Source organism: Juglans regia, chromosome 8 (genome assembly GCF_001411555.2).
Source record: "Juglans regia cultivar Chandler chromosome 8, Walnut 2.0, whole genome shotgun sequence".
In the NCBI taxonomy this organism is placed as follows: Eukaryota; Viridiplantae; Streptophyta; class Magnoliopsida; order Fagales; family Juglandaceae; genus Juglans; species Juglans regia.
This window is the reverse complement of record NC_049908.1, coordinates 13097752-13121700: the sequence shown is the minus strand read 5'-3', so window position 1 is coordinate 13121700 and position 23949 is coordinate 13097752. Positions and strand designations below refer to the sequence as shown.

At 32.9% G+C, this 23949-nt stretch overlaps 1 protein-coding gene across 1 annotated transcript; it reads left to right on the top strand.

Moving 5' to 3' along the window:
* The first annotated feature begins 22673 nt into the window (after window positions 1–22673).
* LOC109021296 (uncharacterized mitochondrial protein AtMg00310-like) lies at window positions 22674–23216 on the top strand. Its single transcript, XM_019003905.1, has one exon. It carries the CDS (start codon window positions 22674–22676, stop codon window positions 23214–23216), a length of 543 nt encoding a protein of 180 aa, XP_018859450.1.
* Window positions 23217–23949: the final 733 nt, after the last annotated feature.

Sequence of the window (23949 nt, the reverse complement as noted above, 5' to 3'; positions counted from 1 at the left end):
GCCCTTTTTAATGAAATATATCAGACCATTTACAATCTGCCAACAAAATGACGGGCAATAGCGTAATAATACTTGAAAGTCTACCACTAGGCACTAGAAAAGGAAAAGAAAGAGCATAAAAATCTATACTAGTACTACTCTGCACACGCTTAACAAAAGAAACTAAAAGCGTGATAGCAACTTTAAGGGCGAATTCGAAATAAACATAAGCCTACATGTGCTTACTGAAATTGATCTTATCTTGTTTTATGACAAGGTCAGACGATGCCTGCATAAATTGAAATAAGCCAAAAGGCTAAAAGTTAAAAGAAGCCATTAACACTTGAAAACAAACTTTCAGTGGAGAGAGAGAGAGAGAGAGCGCCCTCATAGAATTACACAAAATAAACGGTGGAAAAATGAAAGTAGAAGTATTGAAAGGTACAGAGTTTGCAGTTGCCTGTCTATCCTGAGGAATTAAAGCAATAGAAAACAGTAGAGGTCCTTTGATCAATTGACAATATCTTAATTTATGATTAAGGAAATTAAGGATCAAATCTCTCCTTTCCATGTATAAAAAAAATAACAATTGAAAGCTGGTGCTATTTGGTGAGAGAAATGGAGAGAGAGAGGGAAGATCTTACCGAGAGGAGAGAGAGGCTTTCGTACATGTTCGACTTGGGGTGCTCTGCATGATTTTGGATAAACAGAAATTATACTGAAACATGAAGAGAAATGAAATATACGTAAAGTGCATGGTCTGAGCATATATATATATATATATATATATATATATATATTATATATAATGAGTCGGTTTAGGAATTTTAATACGAATATGATTTGTAGAATCGAAAGAGAGTTCTATTGAAGACATGAATTCTAGTGAAAGGTGGAGACGTGCATAGCTTAGAGTTTGAGAAGACAGTCAGTTAAATAGTTTTAATGTAAAAATGACTTGTAGATTTGTATCCCTATTAGGAGAGAATTCCATTGGCATGACTCCTAGTGGAAAGTGGAGATGTGGATAAATTAGAGTTTGAGAAGACAGTCAGTTAAAGAGTTTTAACGGGAAGATAACTTGTAGAGTTATAGAGAATCGACATTGGGCTTAGCGGGTTCATTTCATGGGCCAAAAATTCAAAAATTTTAATTGGGTTTCTAAGAAATTAGTTCATTAGTTTCTTCTTAAATTTTCAACTAACTTTAATGACTTTAAAACAAATTTTGAGCCTTTGGGCTTAATTAAATCTCAATAAATAATAGCTCGCAACTTATCCAATATGACCCATAAAATCCAATACCTTCAAGAATCTTAATAACTTGTGGGCTATTCCAATACGTCCCATTAAATGTATTTTAGGCTCACTATATTTTTTTTTTCCGAATTTCATCCTTAATAATATTAGGTCGGGTCATTACAGTTTTTTCTTCTGTTTTTTCTTTCTCTTTGTCGTATGTGTCGATTTTTTCTGTGTGTTTCTCACTCCTTTTTTCATCATTCTATGTTTGTTGATTTGTATGTTTTAAAGCATTGGGTTGTTGGTTTCTTGCTCATTTTTTTCCTTTGCTGTGTCAGTTGATTTTATGTTGGTTTTTGAATTATTTGTGGATATTTTTATATGTGTTTCCCTTTGGTTAAGGAAAATACTAAAGCTACAAAAAGATCCCATAAAGAGATTCCACACATAGATGTGGCAAATTAATAATAGGCCATGTGTCTTTTTTTTTTCCCTCCCTTTACCCCTTCTCCCTGACATTTCTTTTTCTCTTTTTCTCCTTTTGCATTTCTTCCTTCTCCCCTTCTCGTCGTACCGCAAAATTACTGAATCAATATTTTTCTCCAAGCCTTTATATGTTCTATCAATTTCTCGATTCACTCCCTTTTGCTTTCAATATTTGTTTGCCTGGGCGTATACCAATAGATAGGCTTCTTATGCTTGCAGATTTTTTCAACTGGAATAGAGTCAAGCTGCGGCAACGCATGGATTCTCTATCCAGTGCCACCGTCGACAAGATTCTCTACCCAGTGCCACCGCCGACGTATTTCTGGCGTCAACCCAATACCACCGTCGCCCACGACTTCTTATCCCTTAGAAATCACTTTCTGGAATGTGTCAAAATGAAAACTGAGAGAACGTGTAAAAATTTCATTTTTATCTCTTAGAACTCATTTTGAATGTGTAAGAATGAAATAAATACCTGGAAAAAATTGAAACTCAAAGAAAATGAATGAATAAGTGAGAACACCTGGAACTCAAAGTGAGGATGCCGACGATAGATACCTGGAAGAAGAAGAAAAAAAAAAGGAATGAAGAAATGGGAAACCAGAGAAGGAGAGAGAGAGAGAGAGAGAGAGAGAGAGAGAGAGAGAGAGAGACCATGGAAGGATCCATGCGGGACATTGAAGAGATGTGCGGGACGTTGAAGGATTAAGACATTGCTGCCAAGCTTGAGAACAAGGAGACGTGCGGGACATTGTGTGAGAGAGCTGCAGACGGGATGAGATGGCACAGGGGCTGAAAAAAAATGCTGACGTGGCATAATGCCACATCAATGTGTGGGATCCCTGTGTATCTGTAGAAGGTCCCTTCTAAAAATATATACGATTTTATTTTTTTGTTTTCATGTTATTGTCTCAATCTGTGTTTTTTCATTTGTGGGACTCCTTTTTTTTCCTCTTTCGTGTCAATCTTGTGGGTTTTTTTTTTTTAAATTATTTGTTGATATTTTGATCAATGTGTTTCTCTTTGGGTTTTTTTTTGGATATATGTTTGTTTTTTGAAACAAGTATATGACTTCATTTTTTTTGGTTTGCATGTCATCATGTTATTGTCTTGATCTGTGTGTTTTTCCTTCTGGGACTCTTTTTTCCTCTCTTTTGTGTCAATCGATTTTACGAGGGTTCTATTTTTTTTTATCTGTGGATTTTTTTATATGTGTTTCTCTTCGATTTTTTTTGTGTATGTTTATTTTCTGAAAAAAAGTATGACTTTGATTTTTCTTGCCTGTCATCATGTTACTGTCTTTTTATTTTTTCCTTTTAATTAATCCGATTCTTTGGTTTGTTTTTCTCATGCAATTTGGACTGTGATCTAGTTTTTTGTGTTTGGTTTCTGAAAAAAATAGATGACTTTCAGTTTTTTTTTTTTTTTGGCATGTTATGATGTTCTGGTCTTCTTTTTTTTCCTTTAATTAATCTGATTTGTTGGTTTGTTTATTGCAGGGAATTTGGACTTTTTGGATTGAAGTTTATGCTGCTTTGAGGTTTGAATATGTTTTTTTTTTTCTCGGTTTGTATATTGTGATTGGTATTTTTCTGACAATTGGATTGAAGATTTATATTGGGTAATCTAGAGAGAAGTCACTATAGCAGTCCATACTTTGTACTCACTGCATGACTGTTTCTAGTTAATTGTTCTCAATACTCAATTAGGGAGATGTGTGGTCTAGATGATACCACATTATGTGTGCAAAATAAATGCTCTCAATAGTGACTTCTATCTATATTTATTCTTGTATTATATATTTGGTTCGGTTTGTATATTATTGGATTCTCGCGTGGAGCTTTTTGAAAAAAACGTACACATGGCTTTTATTTTATTTATTTATTTTTTTGAAATGTTTAGGTTTGTCATATCTATTTATTTGTTTGTTTTTATGGGTTGATGAGTTTGTGCTTTTTATTTATTTTTTGGTTTGTCATTTTTATTTATCTCTTAAAAATGTTTAAGGGATTTAAGGAAGTGTTTGCAAAAAAGCAAACAAAAGAAAAAAAAATTGGACTTAACAGAACATCAATAAACTTATTTTTATTTATCTTTTAAAATTTTTAAGGGAGTTAAAAAAATATTTGAAAAAAACAAAGGGGGAAAAAAAACTATAAAATAGGTAAACAATTTAATTTGGTTCATTTTTCTGCCTTTTGCTTTTTTATTTTTTCATTAAAACTCAAGTCTTTTATTAAAAATAAAGATATGCTTCTGATTAAGGAAAAAGTAATTGGACTTAACCATACATGACTAAATTAATTGGTTTATGCTATTTGGATTGATGAATTTGTGGTTTTTATTTTTATTTTTCTTTATCATGTATATTTTTCTTTTAAAAATGTTTCAGGGAATTAGAGAAGTGTTTGTAAAAAAAACAAACATAAAAAAAGAGAAAGAAATAGTACATTAATTGGTGAAGAATTTTGGTATTTGAAAAATTGGACTTAACAAAACATTTTTAAAAAACAGATGACTTATGATTGATTAAAACTCAAGGCTTTTATTAAAAATAAAGATATGCTTCTAATAAAAAGAACCTGTCAACACATCGGAATAAAAAAGTTAAGCAGTTGCAAGCTTTTATCTTGAAATTTAATCCATCTGGCCTACTCAACGTAATTTCTTGTTTTATAAGTATTCTTCAAATTAAAACTTTTTTTGCCTTTTTTTTTTTTTTTTAAATTTCTCGCTATGTTTGTTGTGAGGATTGAACATTCATTCCTCAATAAATTTTTCAACAAATTCAAAACAAAATTTGATAATAAGGAACACTTCAAAAACGAAAAAAAAAAAAAAGTTTCTTAAATATAAGTTCTTAAGAAAGGTTATTCTTTTAGGCTATTATTTAGTTCTTTCACAATGCTTAAAAAGTCTCCAATAAATCTCATACATAAGATATTCTTGGCAAGACACAATGGAAAGCTAGCATATGGTGGATTTCATTCATGCAACTACTTCTCGCTATATCCGATTTTATTTAATTGCTCAGGTAAATTATTTCTCATAACAAATTAAAGGTTTTATGATTTAAAAAATTTATTGCATTATCTACAAGAAAAAAAAGACATTATAATAGTAAAAAAAAAAAAAAATGCCTAGGATGTTCCTCTTGTCCCCAAAAAGGAGTAGATAAATGAAAAAAGTTTTGATAAAATAAGGGATATACTTTAGCTACAAAAGGATTACACCAAAGTAATCCCACAAACTAATGTGACTATTGATGTGATTCGTTATATTATAAAGTTATTTTTATTATAAAATAAATATAACAGATCAGATGAAACCACATCAATTTGTGGAATTGCTTTTGTGTAATTCTTTTGTGAATGTAGCAGTACTCATAAAATAATAGAGGAACGCTATATGGCTGGTTCTATTTTTTATTTATTTATTGGAGTTGATTATAAGAACAAAAATTCAATTGAAAAAATTCTTTCACACATTTAACTAACAATTAAACAATCAAAATAACTAAATGCTCTAAACGGATGCTTACAGATTTTTTTCTTTCTTGAACCCATTGCTTCCCTTTGGAGCATTTAAACTTTTGCTTTATAATTTTGTTCAAACAGGTTATCAAAAAATTTATTCAAACCAATATTTTGTTCTTATAATCAACCTTGATAAATGTAAATAAATTAGAACTAGCCTTATATATGGTTCTTCCTTTATTTTATTCAAATCTTTCTCATTTATCTCCTCTTCTTTGGATACAAGAGAAATGTTCTAGGCTTTTCCTGTTTTGCTACAACAATAAACTCTGAATTTATGTAGAGAATGTCATAAGTATTTCAAATTATGAAACCCTTTTTTTAGTGAAAAAGAACCTGTCAACAAATCCGAATAAAAAAATCAAGTAGTTGCGAACTTTTCTCTTGAAATTTAACCTATCTAGATTCTAAATCTAATTTCTTGCATTATAAGTATTCTTCAAATCATAACTTGTTTTGGCTTTTTTGATTGCTCTAAAAAATGGGTAAGATTGTTAACTATATCATATTTGTTTCTTTAGATTTTTTGCTATCAAGCTATCAAATTTATTATTTTGAAAAGGGTAATTTTTTTCTTCCCCTTGATAGCAATGTGTTAAAATGTTTTTTTTTTTTTTAAGGTAGAACAAACTCCATTCATTCAGAACGAGACATTACAACTTTGACCTGAGACATACAGAATACAAACCAACTACTGCTTTTAAGACTCCCCAATACACAAACTTCTTTGCAACTGACATGGTCTAATCGATCCATTGCTGTAACTCTTTATAGAAAAACCGTTTGAGAGATAATAATGTGTTAAAATGTTTTTGGAATAATTTTGGGCTTAAATAATTATTGCTAATTATTGAATCTGTAATGTCTATATGTACTAGGAACAAATAAATGTAAATTATTATATTTCATATTGTTCTCTTTCTGCCCAGTGCCTTTTTTTCTTGTAACACTTTTTTTTACATCTGGACTAATAACAATTGCTGTGTTTTTCTTTTTAAATTAGTTATCTTTCTTTTATATATTTTGTTCCGTTTATATATTTTGTTGCCAGAAGAAAGCTTACAAAAACTTTGGAATTCAAATAGGCATAAAAAAATCTGGACTAACAAAAGTTGCTGCACTTTCAATTTCATTGTTGTGTTTTGTACTATTATGTGTTTTAATCATTGCTGAACGCAGGAATCAATGAACATGTTTGTAGCATTTTGAATGTGCTGTTGGATACGAATTTCACATTAAACAGTGCTCATTGGTTAGTTTGGTTCTACTTGTGTGCCACTCTATCCAATTCATGTTAGAAGAATCATTTTTTTACAAACATAATAAAGAGTGGTAAGATTATATTAAGAGGTCAACAACATTTGTTTGGAGATACAATCAGATAGTAATTTTATAAGTTTAAATTTTTTTCTAAAAAGTTCAAATGTCAAGGAAAACAACCAGCCAAAAAAATATTCGTATAGAGACTTGTCAGAAGATAAAAAAGATCGAACTACGTCGGAAAAGAAGAGAAATATATGCTCAACAAAAAGCATTTAAAAGCAATTCTCTTTAGTTGGAAGATTTAGTTTCATTTAGTGTTGATCAAATGACTGTGCCAAATGATGATGTACAATATTTGAACATCAACGAGAACTTTACTCTCCTACAACAAAAAAGATGACATGTTTTCCATAGATCAGCAAATACATGTATAGAAAGAACATACAACTATGGTGAATTTGTAATTTAGCAGGCTTATTATTTCTGGTTTCTTTTTTATGATAGTTGTTCATAAAGTCTTATGTTCTTCTCATTGAAAGTTGGGAAAATTTTATTCAATAGGCTACTTGTATTGTTCGAGGCCAATCAAGCTTTGAAACAAGCATATCAACTCCTTGTCGGGGCAAGGAACATGTATAAAATTAGATAGTTCTTCTCATTTTGTTCTTGCCATTTGATATTCTTCCAATAATATGCTTAATCAGATCATTCAAATAATTTTAAGAATTTTCCTCTATTGTTTGGTGCGTGTTTGTTTTATGATGTAGGTAAGTAGCATCAACAATCCACTCACCTTAGGCAAATATTGCTAATTGTACCAGTTGAGGAAGAATCTTTGCCATATGTGTCATGCTGTAGATATTGTGGAGTAAACAGATTTTATCACAAAACTAATGGCTTTTGTTCTGCTGATAGAACAATTTCTTTGGTTACAAATGATGTTTCTGACCAACTTTATCATATGTTTACTTCCAATATAGCTGAATCTATGAAATTTATGAATTATGTTCGAACGTATTATTCTACCTCAATAATTTTTCCGCTCAAATTCTTTAAGAACTAGTTGAACTAAATCAAAACAATACAATCTTGTATTATTCTAACTAGTAATAGGATCAAGAAACAAGAACAAGAAATAAAAAAGAAATAAAATGACACGAGACTCAAGAAATTTATACAAGGAAAAGAGTAATTATAAAACAAGATACCAACTAGAAAGATGTATTCAACCCATTTGATGAAAAAACTCAATTAACAAATGTCTTTCTTTCTCTTTGTTGTAACTATGTAGCAACATTTGAATATGCTACATTTTTTTTTTCTATTTTTGTTTCTTTTCCTTTCTTTTCATTTATTTTCTTTTCTCTAATTCAATCACAAACAACAATATTCAATTGTGAAAATCAATCAATTGAATTCAAACACACAAGAATTGACAATGAAGTACAAGATAATCAATGGAATGGCACTCCAAGCAATTGACAAATTTAGAGATGCAAGAAACCCTATTATGAAACCCTAGGTGATGCAAATTTTAGCCAAACCAAAAATCCTAAGAACTTCGGCAGCCTACTTTTTGTTTTTTTTTTTTTGCAACCCTAGAACAATGAAACCCTAGAATTAAATTTAAAGATGCAAGAATTAAAAGATAGAATCAAACCTGATCGGAAACCTTGCTCTGAATACCAAATGATATGAACCTGTGAGAATGGAATCCCTTGAACCCACAATCAATTTGAAAACTTACCCAAGAAAACTAAAATCAAGCTAATGGAAAATTTAGACTCGTTGAGAAACTCGTTTCAAGAACCTAGATTATATGAAAATCTAGACCCGTTGAAAAACCTATCTCAAGAACCTAAATTAAAAGGAAGAGCGTCACAAATGTTGTGATTTGCCTTTAAAAAGTTCAAAAGTTCATTCAAGAACAAGAGAAGATAAACTCAACTCACAATGAATAAATTCATCAAATTTCATAAACTTCTTAAAGTGAGGCTACAAAGAGTATTTAAACCAAAACCTAATTAAAACCCTAGACAAAATAAAGCCATTTTCTTCCAAAAATACCCCTGAATGAATTGTTTCGCGTCTACAGTAATTCGGCTACAGTAACTTTTTGAAACCCTAGTTCAACAAAAATAAAACATATGTGGGCCAAGCATCCTCAAGTCCAATTATTCTAAACTAATAAAATAAATCCTTTAAATGATTTAAACAAATTGAAAACCTTCAATAACAATAGGCCCAAACAATAATTTTAAGTCATGTCTTCCACAACTTGTATCAAGTGGATCAAATTTGGTTCTTCTTATTTAAAGCCCATATTATGTGTTGGGCTCTTGCTAGCTTCATCCCAAGTGGATTGCACTAATCCTTGCATTGCTTTCTTGATCTCCTTAACTATTGATCTTATAATTGGTCCATCTGGAACTTGCAAAGGATCTTTAAGACTAGGTCCATGTTGGTGCCCATCATTTCCTATCTCCTTAAAAGGATTTGATCTCGAATCTTCACCTACATCAAAAAGAGAAAGGTCAGAAACATTGAAAGTAGGAGACACATTGTACTCACTTGGAAGATCTACTTTATATGCATTGTCACTAAATTTCTCAAGAATTTGGAATGGTCTATCTCCTTGAGGATGCAACTTAGTCCGTATATGGGTTGGGAATCTTTATTTGTGCATGTGAACCCAAACCCAATCTTCTAGTTCAAAGATGACACGCCTTCACCTTTTATTGGCTTGGGAAGCAAACCTCTCATTCTTTTGAGCAATTTGAAGCCGTACCCTCTTATGAAGTGACTACATTAACTCCGCATTCTTTTGTTCATCCAAGTTACTCCTGCCATCAACAGGTAAATACATTAAATCTAAAGGCGTAAGTGGATTAAAACCATAAACAATTTCAATAGGAGAATATGAAGTAATTGTATGCATGGCCCTATTATATGCAAACTCTATAAATGGCAAGCAATCCTCCCAAGTTTTTAAATTCTTATGAACAACAGTGCGTAAAAGCTTAGTTAAAATCCCATTAACTACTTCAGTCTAACCGTTAGTCTGTGGATGACAAGTAGTGGAAAATAAGAGTTTAGTACCAAATTTCTCTTATAATACCTTCCAAAAGTAGCTAAGGAATTTAACATCCATATCAGAAACAATACTTCTAGGCACACCATGGAGTTGCACTATCTCCCTAAAAAACAAGTCAGCTATGTTTGTGGCATCATCTGTTTTATGGCATGGAATGAAATGTGCCTCACGCACCAATAACTCACGCATAGAACAACTTGGCATATAAAGTTTGCTTTCTTTAAACAAATAATCATCTTACTTGTAAAACTTACAAAATGACACCTTATCACATGCCATATATACATCAAAAAAGTCAGCGTTATCGGCATTCATGTCTTTCACATATTCACACCCAAGCATTTTGGCACTCAAAGAAGTAAGAAGGACATACCTCTGGGATAATGCATCAGCAATAATATTCTCTTTACCTTGCTTGTAACGGATGACATATAGAAAGGTCTCAATGTATTCCATCCATCTAGCATGCCTTTCATTCAACTTACCTTGACCCTTGAGATGCTTCAATGATTCATGATCGGTGTGGACCATAAATTCCCTAGGCCACAAGTAGTGCTGCCAAGTCTCTAAAGTACAAACAAGAGCATAAAACGTTTTGTCATAAGTAGGGTACTTCAGGGATGCCCCATTTAGCTTCTCACTGAAGAAGGCTATAGGCCACTTATCCTGCATCAAAATGGCTCCAATCCCTATTCCTGAGGCATCACATTCAATCTCAAAAGATTTGTTAAGTCAGATAATGCTAACACAGATGCAAAGCATAACCTTTCTTTAATGGTAGTAAAAGTATTCTCTTGATCAGCCCCCCAATGAAACTCAACATTCTTTTTTTAATTATTTCAGTGAATGGTACAGCAATGTACTAAAGTCTTTAACAAAACGCTGATAAAAGCTAGCTAAGCCATGAAAGGTTCTTACCTCAGCGATGATCTTAGGCGTTGGCCATTCCTTAATGGCCTTAACTTTCTCTTCATCCACTTCAATACCTTTTGAATTAACAACATAACCAAGAAAAATAACTTTTTTCATGTAAAAGGTACATTTTTTAAAATTAGCATACAATTTTTTACATCTCAATACATCAAACACATATCTCAAATGCTCAATATGTTCATTTAAGTCCTTGTTATACACTAGGATATCATCAAAGTACACAACCACAAACTTGCCTATAAACGCAAGTAGGACATAGTTCATTAATCTCATGAAAGTATTAGGCGCATTTATAAGTCCAAATGGCATAACCAACCATTCGTAAAGCCCGTACTGTCTTAAAAGTAGTTTTCCCATTCTAATTTGATGGTACCCACTTTTAAGATCAATTTTACTGAAAATACATGAGCCATGCAATTTATCAAGCATATCATCTAATCTAAGAATGAGATGGCGATACATTACCATGATATTGTTGACCGCCCTGCAATCAATGCACTTCCTCCACATTCCATCATTCTTTGGCACTAGTAGCACTGGTACTGCACATGGGCTCATGCTCTCCCTCACGTACCCCTTGCTCATCAAATCCTTAACTTGCCTTTGAAACTCTTTCCTCTGGATTACTCTTATAGGCTGGTCGGTTTGGAATAGCAGCTCCAGGTACAAAATCAATATGATGCTCAATGCTTCTAATGGGTGGCAACTCATTTGATATCTCATCTGGGAATACATCCTCAAACTCTTGCAATAAAGAAACAGGCAAACTAGGAAGAGACTGGTTAGTTTTATCAAGATTAAGATAAAACTCTTTATAGAAAAGAAAAATGATAGTACGATATGCTAAGAAAGGCCCTCTTAACCTCACTCTCTTTTGCATAGAAACTCACTTTTGTCTTTCCTTTTCTCTCCGTAGGCTCTCTTTCTTTTTTTCTCTCATGGCTCTACTATTTTTTCTTTACTCTCAGCTACCTTTCTATTTTCTCTTTCACTATTTCTTTTTTGCTCATTTTCACTCTCACTCTTTATTTTTTGCTCAATCTCTTTTTTACTCTTTATTTTTTGATCACTCTCACTTCTACTCTTTCTTTTTTGATCACTCTCATTTTTCACTCTTTTTTCTTTGAGCAACCTCACTTTTCAGTTTTAGTTGGTCTTGATGGACCTGTATTGGAGTTAAAGGAGAAAACTTGATTGTTTTGCCCTCCTTTACAAAGATGTACATGTTCTTGAACCCATCATGGGTCACCCTCTTATCATACTGTCACAGCCTCCCCAACAAAATATGGCCAGCATGCGTAGGCACAACATCATAAAGCACCTCATCCTGATACTTCCCAATTGAAAAAGTAACTAACACTTGTCTATCCATCTTAACCTCTCCACAATCATTCAACTACTGCAACTTGTATGGTCTAGAGTCAACTTGTATGGTCTGGAGTGTTTCAATGTAGGTAAATTCAATTTCTCAACTAAAGTAGTGCTAGTCACATTAGTACAATTCCCCCATCAATGATTATACTACATACCTTGTTGTTGACGTGGCATCTAGTGTGGAAAATGTTCTCCCTCTGTTGTTCTGCATCATCCATCTTAATGTGTGTATTGAGAGCACGCCTGACAACAAGAGACTCACCTATCACGGCATATTCCACTCCATCATCATCACTAGTATCAACCAACTCGAGCATCTCATCACTCTCAGTCATCACCTCTCCATTGTCATGCATAATCATCACTCGCTTGTTTGGACATTGGGAAATGATGTGCCCTAAACCCAAATACTTAAAATATTTAGTATCTCTATTCCTTGAAAGTTGGAATTCTACCTTGGGTTTGTTCTTGCTAGTTCCCTCATCTTTTCCTTTAGGTGGTTTAGGGCAGGTTTGGGGGGTGAGATGAGAATTTTGTGTTTTGTTTTAGTGTTTAAAATATTATGTTTTAGTATTATTATTGTATTGAGACTTGAAAAAGTTGAATTGAGATTTAAAAAAGTTGAATTATTTATTATATTTTGTATGAGGATTTGAAAAAGGTGTAATGGTGAGATGAGATGAGATGAGAATTTTGTGTCTCATCCCACCCCCCAAACCTGCCCTTAGTCTTTCTATTTCCTAAAGCTTGATCATTCTTATCCCACTTTGGTTTTCAAAGAGTGCTAGAAACCGAAGTGTACCTTGCCGCCCCTTTCTTTTTAATTGCCTCTCTACCTTCATAGCCATGTACACCATGTCCTCTATCTCCGCATAGTATTGCAATTCAACTACATTGGCTATTTTCCTATTCAAACCACACAAAAATCTAGTCATGGTGGCCTCTCGGTCCTCCTCTACATTAGCCTGAATCATCGCCACCTCCATCTCTTTATAGTAATCCTCCACACTCCTAGACTCATGTGTAAGATTTTGTTATTTCTAATAAAAGTCTCTATAGTAATGGCTATGTACAAATCTCTGCCTCATGAGAGCTTTCAACTATCCCCATGTCTCTACATGCCTCTCATAGTTCCTCCTTCTATTGGTTACTAATTGATCCCACCAAATAATAGAATAATCAGTGAACTCAATTACCGCAAACTTCAATTTCTTCTCCTCTGAATAATTATGACAATCAAATATCAACTCTATCTTTTTCTCCTACTCTAAATATGCTTCAGGGTCAGTTCTACCTTGGAAAGATAGAATTTTCATTTTGATGCTCCTAAGGTTCCTATCTACTCCATCCCGACCCCCTGGGTTACCCCTAAGTCCTCTTTCACGCCTAACTCCTCTATGTCTGCCCATTCCACCCATCCCAACTTCTGATGTTACATCTTTCTCATCATCACCATATTCTTCATTTTCATACCCATTTTCAACACTAGGCTCACGTCGCCTCCTATGTCTCTTGCCCTGTAGATTTCTAATTACCGCTTCTTGATAATCCATCCTATATCCCTTACTTCACGCAACACCAAATGCAACCGCTCAAACTGTTGTTGCATAGCTTGCAACACAAATGATGAGTTATCTAACATCCCCTTTGGTGATAAGTAACTCCTAAGAGACATCGTAATGTGCTGTACAAAAAAGAATTTTAGTGAAAACCTCACACACTTCCTTACGTATTTACACTCGAATAATGATACTTCACTCGTGTTTTACTCTTAATTGATTTTTTTCCCCATAATAGTCTCACACTCTTTTGCCTTTTACCTTAATAGTTTTCCTGCTCAAGTTCTTTAAGAAGTAGTTGAACTAAATCAAGACAATACAATCTTGTATTATTCTAACCAACAATAGGATCAAGAAATAAAAAAGAAATAAAATGACACGAGACTCAAGGAATTTATACAAGGAAAAGAGTAATTGTAAAATAAGATATCAACTAGAAAGATGTATTTAGCCACTTTGATGAAAAAACTCAATTAACAAATGTCTTTCTTTCTCTTTGTTGTAACTATGAAGCAACCTTTGAATATGCTACATTTTATTTTCTTCTTTTTTTTTTCTTTTCATTTTTTTTTCTTTAATTATATCATAAACAACAATATTCAATTGTGAAAACCAATCAATTGAATTCAAATACACAAGAATTGACAATGAAATAGAAGAGAATCAATGGAATGACATTCCAAGCAATTGACAAACTTAGAGATGCAGGAAACCCTAGAATTTCGAAGCCCTAGGTGATGCGAATTTTAGCCAAATAAAAAATCCTAAGAATTTCAACAGCTTACTTTTTTTTTTTTTGCAACCCTAGAACAATCAAGCCTTAGAATTAAATTTAAGATACAAGAATTAAAAGATAGAATCAAACCTAATTGGAAACCTTGTTCTGAATACCAAATGATATGAACTTGTGGGAATGAAATCCCTTGAACCCACAATCAATTTGAAAATTCAACCAAGAAAGCCAAAATCAAGCCAATAGAAAATTTAGAACCGTTGAGTAACTCGTGTCAAGAACCTAGATTATATGAAAATTTAGACCCGTTGAAGAACCTGTTTCAAGAACCTAAATTATAAGGAAGAACCCGTTCAAAAGTTCATTCAATAACAAGAGGAAATAAATTCAAGTCACAATGAATAAATTCATCAAATTTCATAAACCTCTTAAAATGAGGCTACAAAGAGTATTTAAACCAAAACCTAATTAAAACCTTAGTCAAAATAAAGCCATTTCTTACAAAAAGTACACCTGAATGAATAGTGCCATGGCTACAGTAACTTCTTGAAACCCTAGTTCAACAAAAATAAAACATGTGGGCCAAACATCCTCAAGCCCAATTATTCTAAACTAATAAAATAAATCTTTTAAATGATTGAAACAAATTGAAAGCCTTCAATAACAATAGGCCCAAACAATAACTCTAAGTCATGACTTCCACAACTTGTATCAAGTGGATCAAAACTGGTTCTTCTCCTTTAAAGCCTATCTTGTGTGTTGGGCTCCTGCTAGCTTCATCCCAAGTAGATTGCACCAATCCTTGCATTGCTTCATTGATTTTCTTAGCTCTTGATCTTGTAATTGACCCATCTGAAACTTGCAAAGAATATTTAAGAGTAGGTCAATATTGTGCCCATCATCTGGTTTTTTCGATCTCTTGGGGACTTCCCGAACTTGGAAAATCAAAAGATCCATATTAGAGTAGATCCTGGTTTAGATCAACGTGTATTTAATGCTCCAACATCATCAAGTCGCAACAATTTGGGTTAAAAATGATGATTCAAATCAATTGACAGCGCGAGACATTGTTGTTTTGAATCATGCTGGTGGAAGTCATAGTTTAATATTATTTTGACTACTATGATCCACTTTAATATCCATTGTTGTTTCCTTTTGATGATACTGGTTGGCACCAAGGCATATAATGAGTAAAGAATGGAACCACATTAATACATAATAAGACAACACAGTTAATTGACCCTCAACAATCAATGTCAGTAGATGAGTTACCTAGAAAAGAACAACAAGGTTAGAATAGTTTTCTCATACTAACATTTCATGTTCAAGTGTTAAATGTACAATTCTGTAATATTTTGTCATTCATTTTTTGTAGTGCTAAACAAAAAAGAAAAGAGCCAATTTTTTCATGTCGTGAATATTATTATTACAAGTTCCAAATCAGAGAAAATGTAAGATATATTTTGTTATTGTCTGGTTAATTTGCTGCAACAATTTATGGTTGATACGTATGTTAAAGATTGAAACATCGAGGTTGGATTATTTCTGTAATAAACAACAACAGATTCGATCAGAGATATATTAAGGTATCGTTGACAACATTTCACTTAGGAAAACTAGCACTTCTAAAGTTGAAAAACGTATTATTCTGCTTTCATATTTTATTGGACATCCAAGAGATATATGAAAAGGATATAGGGAAGCAATAACTTTAGTTTAGTGTTATGGAAGACCAGAAATTTTCTTAACAATGACATGTAATCCAAATTGGAAAGAAATTTCAAATGAACTGGGACCACAAGAAGAAATACAAAATCATCCTAATTTGGTTGCACAAGTTTTTTGAGCAAAATCATAAGAATTAAAAGATCAGTTGTTCAAAAGGCAAATATTTGGCAAAGATTTAGCATATGTTTATGTAATTAAACATAAAAAAGAAAAAGATTTCCGCATGCACATTTCTTGATTATATTATCGACAGATTGGAAACTTTATGCTCCTGAATTTTTTGATGAGATTGTATCAGCGGAAGTACTTGATAAAAATAAGAATCTGCATCTATATAATGTTGTTGTCAAACATATGATGCATGGTCTATGTGGAATGTTGAATCCGACCAATGTATGTATGAAAAAATGGTAACTGCAAAAACCATTATCCAAAAAGCTTTGCACCAAATACAATTGTTGGAAATGATTGCTTTCCACAATGAGAAATGATAGATCCACTGAAGTTTTCTTCCAAATTTTGTACCAAATTCCTTTTCTTATTATTTTTACTTAATGGTTAAGAAAATATTTTTTAATGAGTTTGTGAATTTTTTTATTTTAAAAAAAGTTTAAATGGATTTTAAAAAGGTTTGAAATAAATGGAAACAAAAATTTTAAAAAAATGTTTACACTGTTTGGTAGAAAAAAGGTGTAGAAGTCTATGTGTCCCTAGCACCATTCTTCCACAATATAAACATTCTGATAATGGAACTGTTATCAAGGTTAGAGACCACAATTTGGATAACCGTTGAGTTGTTCCATATAATCCATATTTGGTTGCAACATTTGATTGTCATATTAATGTGGAGATTTGTTCTACAATCAAAGTAGTCAAATATCTTTATAAATACATCTACAAAGGCCACGATTGTGTTGTTTTTAATTTGATTCCTGAACAAGTCACTCAACAAATTGATGAAATTGAACAATTTTAATCAGCTCGATGGATTACTACACCTGAAATTATGTGGATGATATATGGCTTTATTGTTAATGAAATATATCCAGCAGTTTATAACTTACATTTACATCTTGAATCTCAACATCTGGTGGTGTTTCGTGCACATGAAAATTTAAACAATGTTCTTAACTCTGATTTGTTTGCAAAATCAATGTTAACCGAATTCTTCGCAAAAAATCGAGTAAATGAGGCTGCTCGAAGCTAGTTGTATAAATAATTTTTTGAATTCTATGTTTGAAGCCAGCAGTATAAAATGTGGACTCCTCAAAAAAAGAAAAGTGTTATTGGTCGAATTCCATTTGAAGGTTAAATGTATTATTTACGGATATTGCCAAATCATATAAGAGGTCATTTTTCATTTGATGATCTCAAAACAGTTGACGTTGTTGTAGCTCCAACATTTCGTGGAGTAGCTACCGTGCATGGTTTGTTAGAAAGAGATAGTACCTTAGAGGATTGTTTGTATGAAGCATCTCTATACAAAATGTTATTCAGTTTGAGACAACTATTTGCAACAATCTTGATTTATTATAATCAACAAATCCAAGAGAATTTTGGGAACATTTTGAGCAAGATATATCAGCTGATTCTAAATCAATTGAAAATACCCCCAACAAATGTTAGAAGACATGTCCTACGGTCTATTTCTTCTACACTTGAATCAATGGGAAAAGATATCAACACATTTCATCTACTAGATGGTAATATTTACTTTGATGAAGACCAATTTGGATCTAGGGAAATTGATGATGAATTAGCTGTCTTAATTCTAGAAGAAGATATTCTTGCATCAAATGCTCTTAATAATAAACAACGATATGTTTATGATTTAGTTTTAGAAAGGGTTTTTTCAAATGATGCTGCTGCATTCTTTGTTGATGGTCTTGGTGGGACAGAAAAGACATTTCTATACAAAACACTTCTTGCTGCTAGTGAGATCAAAACATTTAATCGCACTTGAAATTGCTTCATCTGGTGTTGCTGCACCTATTCTGCATGGAGGTCGAACAACACATTCATGATTTAAAATTCCACTGGATGTTGATAAAGAATAGCACATATAGTGCGAGTAAACAAAGTACACTCGCTGGGTTATTATGTGTTACAAGATTAATCATATGAGATGAAACTCCAACGTCAAGAAAGGAATCTATAGAAATATTGTGTTTAGTGGAGATTTTCGTCAAATTCTACTTATGGTTCTTCAAGGAACAAGACAAGAACATATTGATGCTAGTTTAGTTTCTTCTTATTTATGGTCTAGATTGATCAAGATTTGCTTAACTGAAAATATGCTTGCAAGTTTAGATTCAAAATTTTCAAAATGTCTTTGAATTAGGCAATAGAGCGCCACCAATCACAATTGATGGAAGCATAAAAATTCCTGATGCCATGCATATTGCTTATGAAAATGATGCTGCTTCTTTGGATAATTTGATAGATGCCATTTTTCATGATATTCATGATTATTTAGAAAATCTTTAAGATATGATGAATCGAGCTATATTAACACCAAAGAACTACTAATTAGATTAATTGGTGAGTTTAGACAATATTATAGCTTTAATGAAACAATAGATGCATCTGAACAAGCTGTTATGAAATGTTTTTTATATGCTTTGACGCCAAATGGACTTCTTCCTCATGCATTGTTACTAAAGAAAAATTGTCCCATCATGTTGCTCAGAAACATTACTCCTTTAGAAGGGCTATGCAACGGAACACGCCTGATATGTCGCAACTTTGATCGTATATGTTATTGATGCAGAAATTGCAGTTGAGCACCATAGTGGAAAATTGTTTTTATACCATGAATCTCATTCTTACCAAATGCTAGTGAAAATAGTGGCTTCCCATTCAAACGTACTCAGTTCCCTATCAGATTAAGCTTTTCAAGAGTATAAATAAATCACAAGAGCAAACATTAGATTTTGTTAGCATATATTTGTCTCAACCCATTTTTTCACATGGGCAATTATACGTGGCTTTATCAAGAGTTAAGACTACTTTGTACATAAATATTTTAATACACCCAATATCAAGTGATTGATATGAAAAAAATTACACAAAAAATATGTGTATATATAATTATTAAGATTAGCATCTTCAAGTTAATATTATACAGGTAACTAGATTTAATTGTATAACTTGAATCTAGATATTGGAAGAAAATTGCATGTTTAATTTGATTTTCTTTTCTATATAATTATTGTTGTGTTCTTTGATTAATTTATTTCACGTATTCAATACAAATTAAAGTTTATATACTAATAAATTTGAAATATTTCTATATTACGTCCAAGATGCAAACCATTTATATGTCAATCAAAGATTTCACTCAAGTACAAGGAATTGGAAAATAAATATGATTATAACAAACAAATCACCCAAACGAAATGAACATCACTCACCAGTAAAATACCAAAGTTTAATATTGATTGACCCAAAGGCATAACATTTATTTGTTTTATGCTTTTAAAAAGAAATTTTAACTCTATCTTTCCTATTATAAAAATGTTATCTAAATACTAGTCAAATATTAGCATTTAAAAACACCTTTTTGTTCTTTGCAACATCTTTTTAAAAATATTACTTTTTTAAAATCAAAACATAATTTAAAAAAAAACAAATTATCATAGTAATTATATTATTTTGATATTCTGTAGGGAAATCAAGTGCAAGCTACCGTATTTGATAAAGATATTGATTTACGAACTGACACTTTACACATTTTTCGATCATATTACATCAGCAATGCATATGCCATTAGATCCTAAATATAGAATTGAGACATCTTTTACAAAAGAGAGGCTTGATAGACTGGTAGTAAATCCAAGTCGGGCAGAATGCTATAAAGAATCATTTGTTGAGATCTTGGTTGCAAGTAGCTCAGATCACAAGCCAATTTTACTAAACTTGAGTAAGAAGCAATATAGGAAGAGATTACAAAAGAAGAATTTCAAGTATGAAAAAAGTTGGTCTCTTGGGGAGGAGTGTGGAAGGGTAATAGAGGTTCAATGGAAGAAGGAAACCAGTTCAACAGAACCATTGAAGATGGTACATGAAAGGATGGAATGGTGTAGGAAAGCTCTAGGTAGTTGGAGCAATGAGACTTTTTTTAAAAAAAATGAGAGGATGATAAAGAGAAAAAAGAGGTGTTGAGACAACTACAGTTAAGGGAAGGACTAGAAAATATTGAAGAAATTCAAGGGGTCAAATGGGAGTTGGAATAGATGTTGGATCAAGAGGATCTTAGATAGAGACAAAGAGAAAAAACTCATTGGTATCAATAGGGAGATATAAACACAAAATATTTCCATGCTTGTGCAACAAAAAGAATAAGGAAGAGTTTCATTAAGCAGATCAGAGACATTAACAAAAATCTCATGACAGAGTTTGAAGATATCAAGAAAGCATTTATAGAATAATTTGAAGGAATCTACTCCTCACAATCTCCATCAGCAAGTGAGATTGAAGCTGTGGTGGGATCTGTAAATACCGGAGTTACTAATCAAATGAATGAAGAGTTGGGACAAAAGTTTGAAGTAGCAGAAGTAGAAGAAGCTCTTAGGCACATGTCTTCCCTGAAGCCTCCAGGACTTGATGGATTTGGTGCAGGATTTCATCAACAACATTGGAGCCTAATAAGAGAGGAGGTTTGTAGTGTCGTTCTTGATTTTTAAATAATGGAGTCATGTTGCCTGATTTAAACTTTACTTATATTGCCCTTATTCTGAAATCAAATAATCCAGATTCTGTCACTGAGTATAGGCCTATAAGTCTTTGCAATATGCTTTACAAGTTAATTTCAAAGACTATATCTAATAATTTCCAAGTCCTTTAGAAGCAGCATAGTAGGAAAATGACTTTATGCTTCTATGGACAAATAGTTTCCAAGTCCTACTGCTTATTTGGCATAGTAGGTGTAAGGCTAGGATGGAGGGACACTCTCAAAGTGCTCAGAGTATATGGTTTGCTGTAAAAGTATTGTAACATCTGCTGGCAGGCAAAATTAAGAAAAAGGGAACTTGTCTTTTGCTGAGGAGCAATTTCATTCTTCTCTCGACGTACAGGTTGCACCTGTTTCAATTAGGTGACACAGACTGGTGGCTTGGCAGAAACCACCTGCGGGGTGGATTAAATTAAATTGTGATGGTAGTTGACATGGAAACCCGGGGAGTAGTGGTGGAGGTGGTGTGATCCGGAATGAGTTGAGGAAAGCAAAAGGGGGCTTTTTCGGCTTATTTTGGGTTTGCTACCAATAATGAAGCTGAACTGAGGGTTGTTAGAGAAGGTATTGTTATTTGCAAAAAGTTTAACTTTGTGAACTTTATTATCAAGAGTGATTCCAAGTTGGTCGTGGATTGGCTCCAAGGAGGTAAGAGTAATCAAGCTGCTGATTTTCTTGAGGGGCTAAATGTTTTGGTTTTTTACCAATTTCATAAGAGTAATCAAGCTGCTGATTTTCTTGCTTGTCAGGGAGAGAATGGGAAAACCTTATGTTATGTTGATTCTCGGGAGTTGCCACGTCTTTTGAAGGGTAATATTCGGCTAGACAAACTGGGTTTACCACAGTTTCATTTTTAGTTTATTTTTTTATCGTTGGATTTTGTTTTGTTTTATTTTTTTGTTTGAGCTAACTTTGTTTTGCAAGTTGTTTGTGTTTTTTTATGCTTTGCAGTGTTTTCCTTAGTTATTCTGGACTAGATTGTATTGAGGTTTTATGGTTATTTTTTTTCTGGACGCCTGGGTTTGGGTCATATTGAATTATTTGTAACCCCCAGGTGTTGAGTTTTGTAACCACGGTTTTCCTTCGCCACAAGTGAGGGCAATCAATAAATATGGGGTACTGTCCTCTTCCAAAAAAAAAAAGAAGAAGAAGAAGAAGAAGACTATATCCAATAGGATAAAAAAGGTGTTACCTGATATAATATCATCCTCTCAAAGTGCGTTCATACCAGGAAGAATTATTATGGATAACATAATCGTTGCATATGAGATATTACACACTATGAGAACAAGACAAAAAGGAGCACATGGTAGCATGGCATTGAAGTTGGACATGTCCAAAGCCTATGGTCGGGTGGAGTGGAACTATTTGGAGGTTTTGATAAGGAAGTTGGGGTTTGAGCAAAAGTGGATTGCACTTATTATGACTTGTGTTAAATCAGTGAGCTTTTCTATACTTGTAAATGGACAACCTTGTGAAGTGATAACTCCTAAATGTGGGTTGAGAAAGGCAGATCCTCTATCTCCATATCTTTTTATCCTATGTGCTGAAGGTTTAAGTTCACTTATAAACATTGTAGAACAGAAAGGGAATATTAGAGGAGTCAATATAGCAAGAGGGGTCCAAGAATAAATCCTCTACTTTTTGCGGATAATTGTACTATCTTCTGTAGAGCTAGCAAATCAGATTGGCACAATTTATTGTCAATATTGGTTGTGTATGAGAAAGCTTCTGGGCAAAAACTGAACAGATACAAGACTTCAATCTTTTTCAGCAGCAACACAAGAGAGAATGTTAGAAGTTAGATCGCAGAAGAAGTTGGGGTTGTGGCTTGTGGCAGCTATGAGAAATATTTGAGATTGCCATCGATTGTTGGTAAGTCCAAATACAATATTTTTAGAAGGGTAACAGAAAAAATATGGAAGAAGATCAATACGTGGAAGAATAGATTCTTATCGAGGGTTGGGAAAGAAGTTCTCATTAAAGTAGTGCTGCAAGCAGTACCTACATATACAATGAGTGTGTTCAAGATTTCTAGCAAACTGAGTCAAGAGATATCATCCATGTTGGCAAAATTCTGGTGGGGAAGTAATCAGGAAAGTAGAGGTGTGCATTGGAAAAGTTGGGGATTTATGGGAAGGTCAAAGGGTGATGGAGGGATGGGTTTCACAGAGATAGAACATTTCAATTTAGCTTTACTAGCTAAACACAGTTGGAGATTTTTGTTGGACTCTATATCTCTGGTGGGAAGGGTATATAGAAGTAAATATTTCAGAGAAACAAATATACTTGATGCAAAATTAGGTGCTTCTCCATCATTGATATGGAGGAGTGTTTGGTTGGCTACTTATCTACTGAAAGAAGGTTTAAGGTGGAGAGTAGGAAATGGAAAGAAGATTAATGTATGGGGACAAAAATGGTTACCAAAACCTACAACATATTGTGTTCAATCTTTTGGTATATCTCTGAGTAAGGAAGCAAAAGTATCTGATTTAATGATAGAAGAATTGAATATATGGAATGATGAGCTGATAAAGGAGAATTTTGATAAAGAATAAGTCGAGATGATTTGTAAAATGCCCATAGGAAGCAAAAATGCTGAAGATAACTTGATATGGAACTTTAGTAAATATGGGAAATGCACAATTTGAAATGGATATCGCTTCAATCAAGAAAGAAATTGGTAGCAGGAGAATGTTCAAGAGAAGTAACAATAGAAAATTAGTGCAACAAGATATGGAAAATGAAGGTACTTGGTGCAACAAAACATTTTATTTGGAAAGCAGGTACTGATGCTTTGCCAACCAATTCTTTACTTTGTAGGAGCAAAGTTGTAGAAAATTCTAAGTGTCCTTTATGTCTAAGTGAAGAAGAAACTATCATGCATGCTTTATGGAAATGCACAACGGTAAATGATGTGTCGGCAGAATCAGGAAGCTCAATACAAAAATGGCCTTTAGTAGGAAATGACTTTATGGAGCTATGGACAAATTAAGTCAAGCACTGGGAACTGAAAAATTAGAAGAAACAATAGCTATCCTAAGAGGTACTTGGCATAGAAGAAATAAGGTAGCTTTTGAGAACAGGTTTGAAAGTCCTACACAGGTGATTAAAGCTACTATTGTAAATCTGAAAGAATATCAGGAAACACAGAAATTGAAAGAAGGGAAGAGAAGCAGTGAAAAAAATAATAGATAAAAAGCAAAAGTGGAAGAAACCAAATGAAGCGTATGCGAATGCTAACATTGATACAGTTGTTGATGTGCAAAATAAGCTTTGGTACTATAGTCA

Excerpts from the sequence above, each read along its gene's own strand:
- LOC109021296 (XM_019003905.1), top strand. The coding sequence starts at position 22,674 with ATGAGTGTGTTCAAGATTTCTAGCAAACTGAGTCAAGAGATATCATCC.